We start from the raw sequence: 19203 nt of genomic DNA, 5'->3' as shown, positions 1-19203 counted from the left end.
ACTACGCCAATGTATCAGCTTAACAGTGAAGTAAGTGTTACACCAATAGGCCGTGTCTTAAAGCAATGACAGTGACTTTTAAAAAATTTATTTGAAGAACTGTGAACTTTGTGGTTATGTTTTTATTGCTCACAGATGTTCAACCATAAACTATCTTAGCAGTATGTGGAGGTTCGCCTGCAAACTATTAATGAGGCTTATGGAAAGTTTGAACAACAGTGCACTGGCCATACATATATAAATGTGTATATGGGGGTAGTGAAAAAATGAAAGAAACTGTGCATCTGTTGGCTACAATATTTACAGTAGTCAGGGTCCAAATTACAAACCCCATTTTTCAGCCAGTGTAGCAACGCAGTACGTCAACCCAGAGGACAACTAACTAAGAATTAAAAGGCAGGTAGAGTGATCTCAAACATCATCTACACAGTGCATTCCAATACCAACCTGTACTCATAGCCATTGACCAATTTAATTACATCACTCACTGCAACAACAATTTTAGTATACAAGTCTGAAGGTGGCCTAATTTTGCAGATCCCAAGTAACCTATGATATACTTGGGACACAATGCTACAAACAGCTAGACTAAAATACATACTTGCCTTCAGGCAGCAGCATGGCCAGAAAATTTAACCCTCTGCCTGTGGCAACAATTCGTAAGACTTGGCAACATGGTAAAGTGTCAGACCTTCTCATAGAAGTAAACTACTTCCCTTCCACACTTCCCTACAACTCTTCTATATGGAGAGCTGCTTTCTTACATTGAGCTTATTACAGTGATCACTGAACTACTTTCAAGAAGATAAGGCTATTCATAATGGAAAAATAGTTTTTATTTTAAATACTTTATTTTAATTGGGTCATACAAATTTCAAACTTCTTAATTCTTCTTCCCAGCAAGAATAATACCATCATACTGTAAAACAAAAGAAAACTTTCATTAGTAATTTTAGTGTACTAGAAAAATAAGATTAGCATTACAAAAAGTTATTGCAATTAACATGACCCAAGGTCAGCCCGTGCAAGATTCCTGAGCAAATACATTCATATTTAGCCACCATACTTGATAATTATTATGTTCAACTTAGAATGTATTAATAAACTAGTTAAAAAAATAATAATAATGAGAACATGCAAGGTATTCTATTAAATCAAATAGCCATACTTTTTCCTTCACTGGTAGCAAATTCAAACACTGGAATTTCAAACCTTAAAATCTCAATGAAATATAATATGTATCAATGATGGAAGAGATTCAATACCCAATTCCCCTACAACTGCATATATTAGGCTCTTTTTAAAATGTCACTGAAGGTATCCAGTGACTTCTTTCTAATTTCGAAGATGACAATATTCTGTCTTATACTAAACAATGGAAAACCCAGGATAGAATGTAACAAAGAAGAGATGCTGAGTCGCAAATAGGCACAACAAAAAGACTGTCGCAAATAAAGCTTCGTCAAAAACACAAACACACACTTTTTTCACAAAATTATCAACCGTCCACCTGGATTACTGTCCCAAGTAAATGTGATGAGTGAGAGCAAGTGAGATGCTGCACAGACCTCTTGTAAATGGGTGTGAACCATATTACAACAAAGGAATTCTAGAGTCAAACTTCCAAAAAGGAATGCAAGAGTCATTACATATACTACTTGTGTGTAACATACAGGAGGTACATGTCTGTAGGTCCCTTCCTTACATCTTGGTTTTGCATTGAACATCGTATCACAAGGGACACAAATCTTAATACAGCAAACAAAAACGTCAATGACCAGACGGACAGTTCATAAATTTGTGGAAAAAGAAAAGGGTATGAGGGAGATTTGAACACAGATATACTCCCCTTCACTATTTGCAACGGTCTGCTAACAATAGGGTAACCTATCTGTTCCACAAATGTAGAAATCGTGTGGTTCTGTGGTGAAGAACTCTTGAGGTATGTTCTGAGCACATTTTCATCCAGTGAAGATCCTTGAAGGTCGTTCGACAGAGCAGGAAAGGTGAAAATCCGAGGGCCTATTTAGTGCATTTTATCAGTGAAGCAGAAAGCGAGACATTATTGTGGAGTAGCATCACTTCGCACAGCCTGCCTGGTCATTGCTCTTTGATTGCATCTGTAAGACTTTTATTCATGAGCTAACTAATGATGAGCAAGCAGATATGCACCTACAGACACCCACAAATTTTTGAGATTTTGTCTTAGAGCATGCAGTACCAATACTTTAGATTTTTGAACGTTCCCTGTTGCTGCGAATATCACATAATGGTGAAATGATCACAATTCATCACACTTGCCACTTCTCAGGTATACTGATGTCTATCATTGTGGAGTAATGCATTCAAACAATCTTCATCAGACCCTGAAGGTCTTCCTGAATGTAGAGTGTCACTAACGTCAAAATGATCCTCCTTAAGAGGACACTGTATGTGAAATTCATTGCATTTTGGTGTATAATACATTAAAATCAAACAATTGTAAGACCTTCAAACAATATTTTGAATGTTAACATGTGACTCAAATTTCAGTTGAGCAGTCATATCTTCGGAACTACAGTCTAGAAGGCTGTGAATTGCTTTGCTTTGTGTCTACTTCTATGTCTTGAAAGTTGGCATTATGAATAAACAATTCAGTCCTTTGTTTCTGATACTAGATACACAAAACTGTCAGATGTCAAGACAATAAAGTGTGCTGGAAGACTAACAGACAAAGTAATTGATGAAATGCAGGAATATTATGGGAAGGCCATTAGAGATAACTGACAATTTAAAGAAGATGAAAAGAGCTGAGTGGAGCACTTTCTTTCATCGAGTGTAACCAATGAAAAGCCATGTCATGCTGTGTGTCCACCTCCACCAAACACTTAGTGTAATACAGGCAAACTGAATTTTCTGGCACCCTGCATGAATTTACACACAAACATTCTCTTCCTTTGTCAGTAATGGAGGCAATCAAACCTACTTACAGAAATTTGGCAAATCCTGAGCTACTAAAGAAGTGTTTATTTGGGAAGACCCAGAATGTGAATGAGTTCTTCAATAATGTTGTGTGACGCCATATGCCTAAATATGTGTTTGTTGGCCTTATGACTCAAGTTAGCAGTGTCTGATGCTGTAATAACTTTATGGTGCGAACTATGGAAGACTTAAGGTTCTGTAGACATTAGGACCATGGGAAATGGATGAGCTTAGTGTACGTGAAGCGGAGTTAGCTGCTCAACAAATGACTAAAGAAGCAAGAAAGGAAAGGAGGAGGCAAGCCCTGGGCTGTTGTGACACTGAAGAAGAGAAACTGTGGGCCAGGGCAATTCTAGTGCATAAAAGATGTGGAAATGTAAGCCAGTATAAGAATTTGTAGGGAAAAAGTTGCAAACCTCAATATTTCTGAACTACATTTCTTGCAGAAATGACGTGTTATCTAAAAAGTACTGGATGGTAGAGACACGAAATTTTCACAGCACGTCAAATACGAGATTCAACACATGTGGAAACACAGTAATTAAAATATCGTGAGTTGTTTTGTTTTTATTTTCCTTTGTTTACAAAATAGTACCAAAAAAATTGAGTGTTTGAAGGAAGGAAAAAACCACCACCAGAAACATGCTCCACAATACTATTTCAGTAAATACTTCTAGTTCAGTGTATCTAAAAAGGTGCATTCAATAATTATGAAAAATTGGGCAGCATAGGACATACAATGTCCCCTTAAAATGAGAAAAATATTTCCTTTCCGTGCTCCACACACTATCTCCAAATGACAATATGTAAATTCAAGCCGCGACACTAAACCACAGATAAAAAATGACGATTTATATACACACAGCAACTTTAATACCAACATGCAAAACAAACTTAAGCACCAACCTAATGTATGACGGTCGTTTCAAACAACGATTACACCATTGGAAACGATCTTCAAGCTGTTTTTCCACATAGTCCTCATTTTTTCTATGCATTCACTGTTGAGTAATCCACTTTTGCATTCCCACCTCAAATAAGTCTGCTGCCAACCCGTCGACAAACTTGGAAACTACTACTAGCAGATGCTTGTCCATCTGGAATCTTAGACCGCCTAGTTGCTCCTTCAATTTCGGAAACAGATGGAAATCACTTGGTGCCTAATCGGGGCTGTAAGGGGGATGGTTAATGACATCACAGCCAAATTTGTTGATTAAGTACTTCGTTCGTTGCAACACATGTGGATAGGTATTATGGTGCCGCCTTACGCCTTTGCTGAGTTTTCCCCTACAATGATTTTGGATTGCCCGTCAGCTTTTTCAAGGTCTCTCAATAACCTGTCGAGTTTATGGTGGTCCCTCTAGGCATAAAATCAATGAGCAGTACACCATGCCGGTCACAAAACACCAATGCCACGATTCTTCGTGATGACAGCTGCTGCTTAAACTTCTTTGGTGGTGGCAATCCGGTGTGTCTCCATTACCGCAATTGTTTTGTTTCTGGAGTAACATAATGGCACCACAATTCATTCCCCGTAACAATGGAATCAAGGAAGTCTTCCTTATTCTCATCGCATTCACTCCAGGACTTCCGAGCAAAGGCGATGCGCTGCTGTTTGTGGACTTCTGAAAGCATGTGCGGCACCTAGCACGCGCACACCTTCTGGTAGCCTAGCTTTCCATTCAATATCCTGTCAATTGAAAATTCAGAAGCCTCAGGAATTTGAGCAGCCAGTTGCCGGATGGTGATTCACCCATCTTCGAGCAGGAGTTGCTCAACTTTCGCCACAACTTTGGCAGAGACTGATGGCCTCCTGTTTTGTTGTCGTGGACATCCATACGGTCGTTGACAAACTCCCTACACCATTTGCGGACGTGTTGCATGCTTATACATGTTTCCTCATACATTTCACTCAATTGCCGAGGAATTTCTCCAGGAGGTAACTTTCTTGCGTGCAAAACTTGGATGACCGCACAAATTTCACACGTGGCGGTGACAGGCTCCATAGCTTATGGCTGTCAGGCAGGTACTGACCATTGCAGAGCCCGCTGGTTTTTGGAATAGGTGGTGGGGGATCCGCCGAACACGGTGGTGCCAGATTTCTCATTGCACCACGCACGATAAGGGTACAGAGTTGGGAACCTTACTTTTGAAATAACCCTCATATGTCACTTTCCTTGATAATATTATAATGAATATTTCCAGCTTTGGGCCTTACTTACACATCAATATCTCTTTACAAAGTATGTCTGGAGTGGCAATAATAACAATTGTTGGATTTTTGCTCTGGCTTATTGAAAGTGCATTGATATTGCTAAGACTGCCTGCTGAAAGGTATTTTCAGGTTCTGGATCCTATTTACACTTCAACGCCACTTCACAAAGTATTTTTAATATAATTCAACAAAATTAATGAATTTTGCTTTTTCACATTTTTAAGGTTGGCATGAATATCCCCCCCACAGTAATGCAGGTTGTGGAAAATACCTTGGTCCTGCTAGGGTTAATATATAACACTTTTCTTTGCGCCTGTCTCCAACTCAACATCTCTATGTGCCAAGTAGCAATCTATCCTCACAAAAGATTTAACAATTCCAATGACCTAACAAATCAAACAGTAACAGGTTACCAAAATCTAATTGGAAACTATTGAGTGAATTATCATCTTCACATCTACGTAGATTTGCAACAACTGTAAACTTCTGAGCCAAAAACTAATTTTTACACTACAATGGTGTTCCTCTAGACACTAACAAACCTTAGAGTAACAAGCCATATTGCAGAAAACACTCTACAAATATACAGAAAATGGTGAGACCAGCCTGTCAGGTAGCCCTGACTCAGAAGTGCATACACATCTACTTAGCACTGGGAGACAAAATAAGCAATATAATGACTCAGCACGTATCAAGCAAGTCTGCAGGTGCCCTAAATATTTCATTGAAAAGATTATCAGCCTCCCCAATTTTTTCTTGCACACTAATATATAAAATTAACTTAATACATTACTCACCTGTCAGGAAGTGACCAGTTGGAAAAAATGAGACTATCATAGACAACAGAGGTTCATAACCACATTACATTCTTACACAATAAAACAACTTTAAATTCATTTTAACACTCAATGCATCTCTCTTTAACTCAGACTAGTGAATTCTTTCATTATCACTGATTTACAACTGTTTTCTTCCATCAGTACAACCAATTTTCTTTCTTCACTCCAGATATACAATGGTTGAATAAAGTACAGTAACAGAAATTACCTTTTGCTGGAACCACTTCATTGCATCTTCTTTTGTAAGCCTGTGCTGGAAACCAACCACACCAGTTTTCCTTCTCCTGTGTGCTACATTGAACCCTGTAAAAAAATTAGTACATGAAAGAGACAATGCAAGAAGAAACTGCATCCTTCAAAATGAACTGTAACTTCTCAAAGTAACATCACTAGTAAGCCGTAGTGATGTGTTGCAACAGGAAGTAGTTATTTTAGCACACTGTACTAAACAAAGCCACAATTTGATGGCCACGCATGAACATAGTGTGCAAAACTTAAGTTCCCTACTTAAAAATAATCTGGTTTACAATATACTATTTGAAAATGAGTGAAGGCAGAAGAATGACACCACAGTAAAATTTAGTATAAACATTATCTTCAAAAAATATAAACAAAAAGTGCTTGGCTACATTAGCATACTAATAATTGTTATTGCCTCCTGTCAATACTGAACGGGTGTTCCAATACTCAAACTATCACACCTGAATAACTACAAAGTATAACAGCCTTCATAACTTTTCCTTGCATTATTATTTCTCCTGGAATCATCCTATTCAGAGCTTCATTTAAAAATTTCCTCTGCCAAATTCAAACATTGTAATACAAATCTACAGTGATAGAACTACTATCAAAATTTTTTCATTGGGCAATGTTATTCATTTCAGCATTTTAACATCAGGAAACTACTCAATACACTAAATTAGTTCTCTCAGAACAGTGTTCAAATAAATAAGTGTTTACACAATATTTGTACTTTCTAATAATTTTGTTCACATCAGACCAAACCATGTACCTGCTGTTATCCACAATATACTTCCTATAGTGTTTCCAGCTACTGCTGGGAGACCACTAATCCTGATGATTCATTTAAAAACACTGTTGCAGTCTGTCTTTTGTAATTAGCTGTCTCATACAAATGCTAAAGATTTACTTTGGCATCTTTTAAAACAAATTCCCAGAATGCATTTCTGAAGTCTCTTCCATAACAATGTGCGATGCTGTGCTGGAACGTACCTTACCTAGCCACACGACCACATTAGTTTCCACAACCACCAGGTTCGCAGTTCACTTAGTTAACGATTACGAAAGAATATGCTCAAAAACTGCTTCCACTGCCCTCTCAACTGTATGGCAAGTGCTTACCCTTATTCTTTCCATACTTGTATACCATCATGGACTGTCCAGTATCATAGTTTTCAAACTGCTAATGCCTGTTGTATTTGACATGTGCTTTTAGGCATAATTTTGATTCAGTAATTTCTCGTCAATGACCATTTTTCTCAAGAAAGTTGTCCAAGTTGTTGCAGTATGACATCCATCCAAATGGGCCTTTCATACCTGAATGAAGAATGTTCACAGAATTGTGCCAGTTCAACAGTCACATCTATGTGAAATATTTTGTCATGAAACACATCTGCCACCTTCTGCTGCATTAAGATACCACAACCTCTGAATTCCCATAAAGTGCGAAACAACCACCTTTGTATCATCCAAATCAATTAGTTCTTCCATATCATCTTTCCCATGAGAAACTTCTTGGTCACAGGATTCTCTATATCGTACACATCCTCCTTGCTATTCAGAATGAAAACACCACATGGCTTTCATGTTTCATCCTGTGGGGCTTGAAAGGCTTCGCTTCTGAGACTGTGCATAAGGTAGCATTTTTTATTATTTTATTTATTTATTATTTTTTTTTACATCCAGCATAAGACTCCATTTCATTTACAATAAAAGAGGAAGGGAAGACAAGGGCGTGGTAAACCATACTCCAAACCCAGCTACCAAATTTGTCCCCTTTAGACAGGAACATTGTCTAGTTACTTCCACAATGACTATCAATTGTATCAAAACTTTGTTAGTCCATATTTCCACAAGAGGAATGACCTTGACTGATCCTACCTTGACGCCAACAAACATTTACTGTCAGACTACAGGATACATTGTTTCTATTTGCACCACAACTTAAAGGCATGGCTACTTCATTGCTGCCTGCAACCGCACTAGTGTGGAAGAATGTTACAATCTGTGGACCGTATCTCAACCTAAATAAATATAAATAAGGGTAATCCATCTGTGATTAACAGACTTGCACTGTAAATGCAGTGGGAAATGAGTTCCTAAAGGAGTCAAAAATGAGTGGGCAGAACAAAAGCACAAAGTACATTTTACTAACCTGGTCGTCCAAGCACAACATAGAAGTCCAAACCATAAATCCCAATACTGGGATCATATTTTATTCCCAAGTCAATGTGTTCTTGAATTCCAAAACCAAAGTTACCAGTGTCAGAGAAGTTGTCTTTTCGTAATTCATATTCTCGAACCTGAAAAAGTTGTGTGAAAAAATTGTTGAATTAGATTTAACAGCTACAAAAATTATTACATATATCACCAGAAAGCTCTAAAATACTAGCAATATTACAAGCTGAAATACAAAATTAAATAAAACCTTCCAGCACTTTTTAATAAGATTCCTCTTGCTCATGTAACAAAACACCACAGTGCTTATAATAAAAAGCTAACTGTCTTGCCCTACACTGGCAGCTTTTATGCTTAGATTTATTCATGCAGTACTTCCCAGACTCAAACCCATGCATAGAGCAGAAGTAGCATTTGTACAGAGGTTTCTCTTAATTATGGTCAACTGGAGTGTGTCCGTAAATTATTCTTGCAGTGAGTGTAGCTGCAAAAAATTACCAGAAGCAGCTAGCAGAAATTTTTCTGGCACTGCTCAGCTGCATGATGTGTGCATGCACATAGCTGTCAGTGTAGTGGTAGTCATCCCATCTCCTGTTTTTACTTCATGCACAGCTCATATGTCAAATAAAAGCAAAACATTTCTGTGACCGACCTATCAAGTGAATAGAAATGCATTCACATAATGTTCTTACCTTAATGGTATTGGCTAGTCTGAACTGTCCACTCAATTTCAATTATTATATGGCTCTCACAGATCGCATATGATGCCACAATAAAGAACCAAACATGAGAGATTACACCAAGAGAATCGCCACTCGACAAGCACACTGAAGGTAAATACCAGGTATTTCATTGTGAATATGGACATTTGAATCTGCACCTCAAGTTGAATGTTGCGTTTTGGTGTGGTTTACAAAAATACGATGCTCTTAAGTATTCCTTGATGTATGGTTTCTTTAATGGCAAAGTTGAAATCTGTTAATGCTGCACTTACAAACATACACAAATGATCATTTAAAGGTGACTAAGCTGGCAAATTTGGTCAGTAGAGTGAATAGATATTGTTTCAAATATACTGACAGCTTTAGCAGAATCAATGGTCTCTCTTACAAATCTCATACCTTCTCTAGGTTGCACACTACTACTTATTTTGTGTTGTTGACGTCCTGAATTTACAGAATGTCATTCTTCGCTAATTAAAAGTCAGCAGCATGCATACTGTGCTCCTTGTAATTCATTTTACTTGGTACATACGTATTTTTTACAAACTTTTTATACAGTTTTACACCTCACTTACCTTTGTTGCGTTAATACACACTAATAAAAGAACAAAAACTTTAGAAAATACATTCTTAGACTTATTTTGGTACTACAGCTCTGGATAATTGACTACCATTATAAAGGAATGCCGAAAATGTAATGAGACACCACATTAGTTTAACCTTTAAACTATGTAAAAGCACTTGCCTAAACTTTAACACCTAACAAGAGGATGAACCAAGACATAGCAAACCCATTCAGCTCAATTAGCAGGTCACTTGTGCATACCAAAATGTAGGGAAAGGTATTTTGACCGAATACCTCCCTGTTTGAGGAAACAACCTATAAGTTCATGATGAGCAATCTGCTAAAATAAGGGTAAATCCAGAAAATAAATTTATAACTGTACTCCAAGGCACATGATTGCAGAGCAGAGAAATTTTGTCAGATTCTCTGATGCATTTTGCAGTTATTTTTCTATTTGTGTTCTTTTGTAGTGAAATTTGTAGGAATAGGAAGGTTAATATGACAAGTCAATAAATAAGGGATAATAAGTCTCGATTATTTGACTTAAACCGGCCACGGCAAGGCCAGAGAAGTGGAAGGTCGGATAAAACGGAAAATACAAAAAAACAAAAAATTAAAAGTAGGCCAAATGAGTTAAACATTTAATACAATACATATCAAATTAGATTGAATAGATATTTACTGTGTGAAGAAGTTAGTAACTGTCTTTTGTTTGCCTGCTGTTTGCCGCTAAATCATGTAGTCTCTTAAGAAGTAAAACCTCAGTAGACGATGTTTCCTCCAGTTGCTCTACATATTTTAAAGCAGTTTCTAAGGCCTTATGTCCTTTGTAGTGAGAAATCTTGGGCGCACTTTCCTCCACTACATCCACTTCTTCGTCGTCTTTTTCGTTTACCGTGTTGACTATTTCTTCATCTGGCACTTCAAATTCTTTATCTTGGACAATCCATTCATTTATGGAATCCTCTGTGGCGTCAGCACACCCCGGAACTTTTCGTAACAATGAACACAGAGTAGTATTTTTGGTTCGTCTGACACTGTAGATTTTCATCATGTGGAGAATTTTCTTTATTTTCCTGCAGCAAAATTTGCCAGGATTTTCCAATTGTATTTGCACCAACATTTCCCAATATTGGACCACGTCATAAGCTACATCTTTCAAATAAATACAGTGCAACTGCTCCAGCATGTGTTCTCCCTTGTCCATAGCATTAATTAAAGAGGAAAGCAAGTTTCTGCGGTAGTTTCTCTTCAGTGTCTCTAAGGTCCCTTGGTCCATTGGCCGACATAAGAATGTGACATTTGGAGGCAAAAACATGGCCTTTACATCTTGATCTTTAGGTTCATCTTCATTTGGATGACAAATGGCATTGTCTAGAAGCAACAGTGCTTTGCTGGGCAAGTTGTTGGCTTGCAAAAACTTTTCAGTTTGTGGCAGGAGCTCGTTAAAAAACCATTCTTTAAAAATGTCTGAGCTCACTCAAGCATTTTTTTGGTTGTAATATTTCACCGGTAAAGCATTTTAGATACATTTTTAAATGCTCTCGGTTTTCATCAACAAACATACTCCTCAATCCACCATACGGTGCGTGGCTGATGGTACCTCATACCACAACTAGCATCGTCTCTCCCTGTTCCACTCCCAAACAGAACGAGGGAAAAAAGACTGCCTATATGCCTCCGTACGAGCTCTAATCTCCTTTATCTTTGTGGTCTTTCCATGAAATATAAGTTGGCGGCAGTAAAATTGTACTGCAGTCAGCCTCAAATGCTGGTTCTCTAAATTTCCTCAGTAGCGCTTCACAAAAAAGCACCTCCTTTCCTCCAGAGACTCCCACCCGAGTTCCTGAAGTATTTCCGTAACACTCACGTGATGATCAAACCTACCTGTAACAAATCTAGCAGCCCGCCTCTGAACTGCTTCTGTGTCCCCCCTCAATCCTACCTGATAGGGATCCCAAACACTCGAGCAGTACTCAAGAATAGGTCATATTAGTGTTTTATAAGCAGTCTCCTTTACAGATGAACCACATCATCCCAAAACTCTACCAATGAACCGAAGACTACTATGCACCTTCCCCACAACTGACATTACATGGTTGTCCCACTTCATATCGCTCTGCAACGTTACGCCCAAATATTGGTATTGAGCCAATATATAAAACGCAAGTGACCAGCCAAATATGGACAATCTCTTTGTAATGTCCGAGACCTTCCCCCCTGCAATACCAAGAATCAAGAGTGCGTAACAGCATGAGACCAGAGACTTTACACAGTACATGTTTGGTTTAATAGCATAACAAATGTGGTTGCAATCTCCATCCAGCTGAGATACTGTCCTGGCTCAGGAAAGAACGATGGCCAGTGCAAAACCAACAGATACAGGTAGAAGTTCTCTTTTCCAGTATTACCTATTTCACACCATCACAGTGTTTACATATTGACATCAGTCTGTTGGAAGTAACAGCATACAAAGTACAAGGTGTGTGTGTGTGTGTGTGTGTGTGTGTGTGTGTGTGTGTGTGTGTGCGCATAACTTCTCTGAAAAAACAAACCGTACAGAGAACGTTCTGCTCTCTTAGAACAGCAATGTGTTGTAACCGCTTTCTGGCTGTGTTTCAGTCAGGGTGTATTCCCAGTTAAAAATGCACTTCCCCACATGAAAATACACTTCTTCTAAAGTGAAAAAAAGCAATAGTATAATTTCCCTTGGAGCCGTAAAAATATCAACCCTTTTAATGGTAAAGGTTTTATACACCAGCATCAAACTTCAGAGAACGAAAAAACTTTGCAAAAAAGTTTTGGAAAGACCTGCGATGTTCAGAAACTCTTACGCTGTAAATTTTCAGATTACAATACATTGTGTATTTTTGTATTTGTGTTACTATGAATTACAAAATTATAGATTTGGAACACCATGTTAGTTACCGAAGCATCGAAATCCAGATCGAAACGCGCTTTTGTAAACTAATTTTAGCTCATGTTATGTGATCTCGCCAGCCAATGACAGCAGATATCCAGAGTACAGGACACGTGACTGTCAGTCAACTGCACCATCACCATTAAGTAGTGTGTCCACACAAATAGGAGAAGTTAATGGTTTAAATTAATGAACACAGTGTAGCTCCAGACAAGTGAAACATTCACATATAGTATGCTCTTTTTTTGCACCTGTTACACTTTAAGATACCTCACGTAAATGTGCCAGCAAAATTTTGAATAATGACAATGTCTGGGCTTCAGGGCTCAAAATTATTCTATGTGGTTAGTCCTCAATGTGTTAAGTTTTAAATGAGAGTGAAATGCTCAGTGATTTCAGAAAATCACTGTACATTCACATAACATAACCAAAGCACCATTCACAGTATTTTCTGGCGACCTGTTGGATATAGCTTTGTTTCAGCAGTTGCCAGAGTACTGAAGAACAGGCATTACTGCGCATGGGCAGCTACGGTGATGTAGGAGGCTCGTATTGATACATATATAGTATTAAGAGAACTTACATGATGTTATAAAAGAAATAGGATGTTTTCGTAAACCTTACGAAAATTCAGCTTAAAGAGCACAGTTATGCACAGGCTTGAAATTCAATTGAAACTAATCAATAGTGTGGAATAAAACACTTCTGTTTCCATTAAATTGATGGCCTCTGGGAAAAAGATTAATAAAAGCCACAGTTATTTACCAAACTGACAAAAATTGTTCTGCACGGCGACTGACAAAAATGTGGCAATAAAATAAAATCCGAAAACAAACTGGCAACATGTTAGCCTTTGGGAATTATGTGAATGTATTTTAATTCACTTAATAGCTCCCAACCAGACAGAAATCCGTTTGCTTTCATTTGGCGTGAGAAGTGTAAACGAAGAGGAAACGGCAAAACCACTGAATGTAAACACTGCTTCCATGGAGATTAACCACCTCCCCACTACAATCCAGACTGCTATGTGCAAGCATGACTGGCAGTTTGGGGCACACCAGAAATTTTTTTCCAGGTGACATCTGGCTGCTTGTTACTGCTAGCCACACTTCAAGTAGCCGGAAACAGGATAGGGAACTACCATATGCAACTCAACTGCTCACAGGAACTCAATGCAAGCAGTTGTGACATCACACTTGTCGGCAATAGTTTATTATTATGAAATATTCCACAGTCTTCGTCTTAGAGCATATAGCACATTTTGCTGTCTTTCAATCCTTACCAGTCAAAATTACAAAAATTTGACTGAAGACTAAAACAATGGAAAATGTTCGGGTTTTTAACAGACTTCCCAGAGCATATACACCCTGTTAGTGCAAATGTAGGATTCATGAGATACAAGACAAACAGCAGTAGCTAGATGTAGAACTGGAAAGAGCATGTAACACTGTTGTACACCAACAATGCCATTTTTAGAGTTTTACTACACAAAAAAGTCCTTTTGACACAGCTTCAAGGCATCATCATAAGCAGGGCATTTTCTTAGCACTCAAATTGTAATGACAACTGCCTAATGCTTTAGTTTTGGAATGATGGAATCTTATATGGCATAAAATTCCAATGGGGTTGACAACTAGCACTAGAGATTACCAAGCAATGAAACAGACAGGACATGTGTTCAAGCTGTGTGAAAAGCCCCATCTGCTTGAAAAGTGTCCACTGCTGTGCGTGTGCAGTAAAGCCTGACAACATGCTCTGCCTACAGCACAATAGATCCTTTTATCCTACTGATAAAAACAATTCCTTGTCAAGCAACAGAAAATATTTATATGGTTTCCAATCAAATGTGTTCCACCTACTCAGAGGTAGTATCTTAATTGGTTTGTATTTTTCAGTTATCGTTCATTGGTTGTTATACACATACTACGTGCATTCAGTACAGGTTTCCAAGTAATAGTACATTGCACATTTCACTACACAGAAGCGAAATACTTTTGGTAAAAAACAAAATAACACTGAGCCGTAAAAGACATAGTCAATTACCAAGGAAGAATAATAGCAAATAACAGTGCCAGCCTTGTGTGTTAAGCCTGATTTGCATCCAATTTATTGAGAATATCCAAAGAGTTTTAAAAGGATGCTGCTTCTTATAATTTCATTAAAAAATTATGTATGTGATGTGAAATATTTATGCTATAAAGCCAAGCACTAATTTGGAAGTCACAAATTGCTTTAGCATTCAACATTTACCAAATAAGACAACAGTGCCTAGTTGGACCAAGTGAATGCACTGATTGGACTTATAATCTTACACAGCATACACACACTCTACATTTCCTTAACTTCTTATATTTATAAGTAACTGGCAACTCTTGTTACAATTATACTTCTGTTATGGAGTCACAAATACTCTCCTTCAAGCAACCAATCATTCTGACATGTACAGTTAATAATCCATGGACCAAACTATTAATCCTATAGCTCTCGTTAAATTCCATCTAACACAACACAAAATGAGGAATGTATCTGCAATTATTAACTGTCCACACTAAGAGTAGTTAAGACGCAAAGGGTTTAGGCTACTTGTCACCGTGCCTGGTAAAACTATCATCATCCACAATATTTCCTACTTCCCCAATGTGGAATTCCACTTCCCACGCAGCCAAAGAATTATCACAGTCCATCATTAGTCCAAACCCCTTCCCACATGAAAGACTCAGGTGCAGGATGTGTGTTCCACACCCACCCCACATACCCTGCTATAGTACTGTCAGAGGTGTATTGAACTATCAGAGGCATGGAATTTTCATGGACATGACTAACTTCCTCTCCACCCACATATATTGTCAGGGGGGCAGAGATGACCACCCAGTGGCTCGATTTCAATAGCTGCTTTACAACTGTTATTACAGTCCCCCTCTCCCACACATCAGCTTCTGACACACAGGTGGAAACAGCCTCTGCCCTGCTGCCATCACAATCGCTGCCACCATCCCCATCCAACAGAAACCATTCTCTGGCATCACCACCTCCCTTTGCTCCATCTTTGGAACAGTCCAATATATTGCTTTGTCGTAAGTATATCTCATGAAAAGATCATGAAGGAAAAAAATTCAGAAATTTAAGACCACATGAAGACTTACAGCAATTTTTCTTCCCACAAGCCGATTGTGACTTGACTAGAAAAATAGGGTTGGAGGTGAGAAGGAGTGCCACTGGTACACAAGCTACTGCCACACACCAATATCTTGCAGAGTACAGACTGCAGACAGATGGCTAACAGGCATGGCTGTTTTATTAGGTGTACAACTGCATCGCAATATTCACTTCTTTTAAGTCACTACCGACCTTAACTCTCAACAGTCTCAAGGCTGTCTTTGTGGAACATACCAACAAATTTAAATGATTTCAAATTCAATTACATTTGTGATCTGTAATTCGTGCATGGCTGAATCTGAAATCTTGGTTGTGGTGTCACACTAATTTGTAGCATAACTCAATGCTTAGTATAAACTGGAAGGTGACAACTTAGCTGAGAGTTGACAAGGCTAACAAATGTGAAAGAATATCTAATTGTGATAAATTGACTTACAACAAAGCCTAATGTTCACATCTGCACCACACTGAAAAATGGGGAGAATCCAATACACAACTTTAACCTCATGTGCTATTTCTACATTTGTTTGCAAGTATGTAAAGGTGCTGTGCATACTGTGGCCTGTTAATTATGGCTGCAACGAGAAAACTGAATCAAGACCGTTTGATTTCCATCAAAACTGTCAGCCACCACACCATAATTCCTCCCAAGAGTGAAAGTTCATAATGCTCTTTAAGAGGTCATCAGAACAACATACTACCCACCACAATTTACTACGAATTCCTTTCATATAACAAAATCGCTTCATTCCCACCAAACACATTCTAATGACTGAGATAAAATCAGCACTTACGAGAACAGAAGTACCGTCAGCCGGCTAAACATTTTTAAAATATCTTAAGAAGGAATACATAACCAGAAGTCGAAGCAACAATTTCCAAACATTAAGTACCTGAACACTGGTCATGAATCTATATGGTCCACTAAACACAGGCACAGAAGACCTTGCTGTAATGTGCATCAATACATTTCATGTGACAAAGTAGTAATCAGAACCCATTAAATACCAGTAATCTTAATCCTATAATTGCTGTATTTCATTGCAGTAATTTAACATATAACCAAACTTCACAAGCCATGTAATATGTACCATACCTCCTGCAATGTGTATCTAGCAATTTCTTTTCATACACAAATGGCACTGTGCACTTTAACAGGGAGCAAATTCAACTAAAGATATTACAGATAATATATTAATCACTTATTCTACTGATTTAAGTGATTCACAGAAAAGAAGTGTTCTGTTATTACATCAACCTTACTTACACACACACACACACACACACACAAAACAACCTACCTTCAACCCTCGTTCTAGGATCTCTTCTGCTTTGGCGCCTCTCACTGTACAATGTACAGCAATCTTCTCATTACGTCTAATACCAAACGACCTTACAGTGTACCTCGCCTTAGAAAAAACAGGTTGTTGGCCTGTGAGCTGTTCCAACACCTGATGACAAAAACACTTTGTAAATGAAGATGGTAAATGTGACTCATGTACTAACGAAAATCCACGGCAGAGAAGCAAATTAGGTTTTAAAAGTAACATGACGCTACCACGATTTGGCTTTTGCAAAGAAAATGACCTCACTATCTCAGCAATTTTAAACTTAGAAAATTACCTATATCCAAGACTAACAAAAATTTTGTCACCACAATAAAACCCAAGAAATCACCGTCTATTAATCTTTCTTGAATAGTTTCAATGCAAATTAATTTTCTGGCACTGGGCAAAATAAGTGCCTTAACAACGGGTCACATATTTCTTACAACTACGCCATTAAATGCTTACAACTACGCCATTTAATGATTACTAAGTTGTTACACACCTTCGCTGCTCTTGTTAATCTGTCACCAGATTCACCGACGCAAATGTTTAGGCACAATTTCCTGATGCGAACTTCGCGCATCGGATTCTTGGTCTTGTCTTTTGGTTCCTTCCTCGATACTTCGGAGGCCGCTTTCGCTGGTGTCTTACCAGCTGCTTTACCCTTTTCCTAAATTAATGAACATAGTACATTCAATAGAATTTCACCATACCATGGATAAATAATGCATGTACATATTGCAACAACAGTAACACGTGAGACAGCAATGTCTCATCAATACATTTTCCACTAACTCAGACTTCTAAATATGTAACATTTTCAAGGCAGCTATTAAGTACGCAGACATTTTGACTTTAAATTACGATGTGTTCGGATATCAACCACCATGGTCAAACCAACTTACCCCCGCCATTTTCCACGTTTGAGAAAGAACTTCCTTTGCGTGTTGAGTTTTAATTCAAAGAAATTCTAAAACATCTCCGAAAGATGTACCACACGTCTCTTCACAAAGATGTACAGAAACAACGTTGCTATTAGCAACTAGTAACGAAGTAACAAAAATCAGCAGGTGCACGGCAGCGGAAACAAGTTATTAGAAATAGAAATGGAAGGAATTTCATTGCAAGAATCAGAGGAATTGAAAGTTACATCAGATGATCCAAATGAACGGAAACTCGCGCGCCGCCAGCGCATTCAAAGGCGATTGGAAGCTGCGAAAAGGTTAGTGCTTTGTCGAGCCACTCGTAACAGTTAAAGCTGCTAATAATTTAGCATAGTATGTGAAAATATGAATTATGGAATTTTTGTAACACTTCTCGGGAAGAGATCGTCTTCAATTCCTCACAAGTTTCGTACTGTTATTTGAATAGAAATTTAACATTGTTTCTTGAAAATTTTCCAAGTGAATACGAATTACCTTTTACTATCTTTGTATGTTACCGTAACAAAATTTTTAACCTACGTACCCTTTAACATATATCTTATTAACACTGTGGTTCAAACAGTGCTGGAAGCATTCATATCATACATGCATATCGAAAGGAGAAGTATTAGGATACATAATCTTGTAGACGTCTAGATCGCTACAGAGGGGATAGAAGATCAGATAACGAAAACTATCGGTCATTGCCTTTTCAAAGAAATAATCGAATCGTATCTTTGGAGTATTCGAGGAAATACGTTATAATTAAGTAGTAATTCTTTCGCTGCTTTAGATATGCTCTTTGTATTCCGTGCCGAAGCGACTTTTGAAATGACTTAAAGACAAACACTGCTGCATCTGCTGAGAGACGGCTTTACGGCCGATATGAAGTACTTCACAACCAATTCTTTGAGGACTATTATTTGAAAAAATTGGAATTTTGCGCATCTTACAGGTCAACTGAAGAATGGAATACCACCCTTGGCTTTGACCAATGATGTCACATTTTGAAACTTCCTGGCAGATTAAAACTGTGTGCCGGACCGAGACTCGAACTCGGGACCTTTGCCTTTCTCGGGCAAGTGCTCTCTAGTGTTCGAGTCTCGGCCCGGCACACAGTTTTAATCTGCCAGGAAGTTTCATACCAACGCACACT

At 38.1% G+C, this 19203-nt stretch overlaps 2 protein-coding genes across 2 annotated transcripts in view; one reads left to right on the top strand and one right to left on the bottom strand.

Annotated features, from left to right (window-relative positions):
* Positions 1–818: 818 nt before the first annotated feature.
* LOC124595320 (60S ribosomal protein L11) lies at positions 819–18184 on the bottom strand. Its single transcript, XM_047134021.1, has 6 exons — positions 18030–18184; positions 17627–17794; positions 17098–17247; positions 8411–8558; positions 6224–6318; positions 819–919 (listed from the first exon to the last, which is right to left on the bottom strand). The coding sequence occupies exons 1-6, from the start codon at positions 18036–18038 to the stop codon at positions 884–886; spliced, it is 606 nt and encodes a 201-aa protein (XP_046989977.1). The 5' UTR covers positions 18039–18184; the 3' UTR covers positions 819–883.
* Positions 18137–19203, top strand: part of LOC124594445 (dynein regulatory complex protein 1) — a 326671-nt gene continuing 325604 nt past the window's right edge. Inside the window, exon 1 of the mRNA XM_047132821.1 lies at positions 18137–18346. Within this exon, the coding sequence (XP_046988777.1) occupies positions 18231–18346 (116 nt within the window). The 5' untranslated portion in view covers positions 18137–18230. The remainder of the gene's footprint in view (positions 18347–19203) is intronic.

The sequence above is a fragment of the Schistocerca americana genome, chromosome 2 (assembly GCF_021461395.2).
Source record: "Schistocerca americana isolate TAMUIC-IGC-003095 chromosome 2, iqSchAmer2.1, whole genome shotgun sequence".
NCBI classification, from domain to species: Eukaryota; Metazoa; Arthropoda; class Insecta; order Orthoptera; family Acrididae; genus Schistocerca; species Schistocerca americana.
The sequence above is the reverse complement of the archived record's forward strand: the minus strand, read 5'-3'. Positions and strand labels throughout refer to the sequence as shown.

What these genes read in the sequence shown, in the direction of transcription:
- LOC124595320 (XM_047134021.1), bottom strand. An exon ending in TCCTAGAACGAGGGTTGAAG is followed by an intron (nt 8,559 to 17,097) that starts GTAGGTTGTTTT and finishes CAACTTTTTCAG; the next exon opens with GTTCGAGAATATGAATTACG. An exon ending in TGAAGTGGTTCCAGCAAAAG is followed by an intron (nt 920 to 6,223) that starts GTAATTTCTGTT and finishes TTTGTTTTACAG; the next exon opens with TATGATGGTATTATTCTTGC.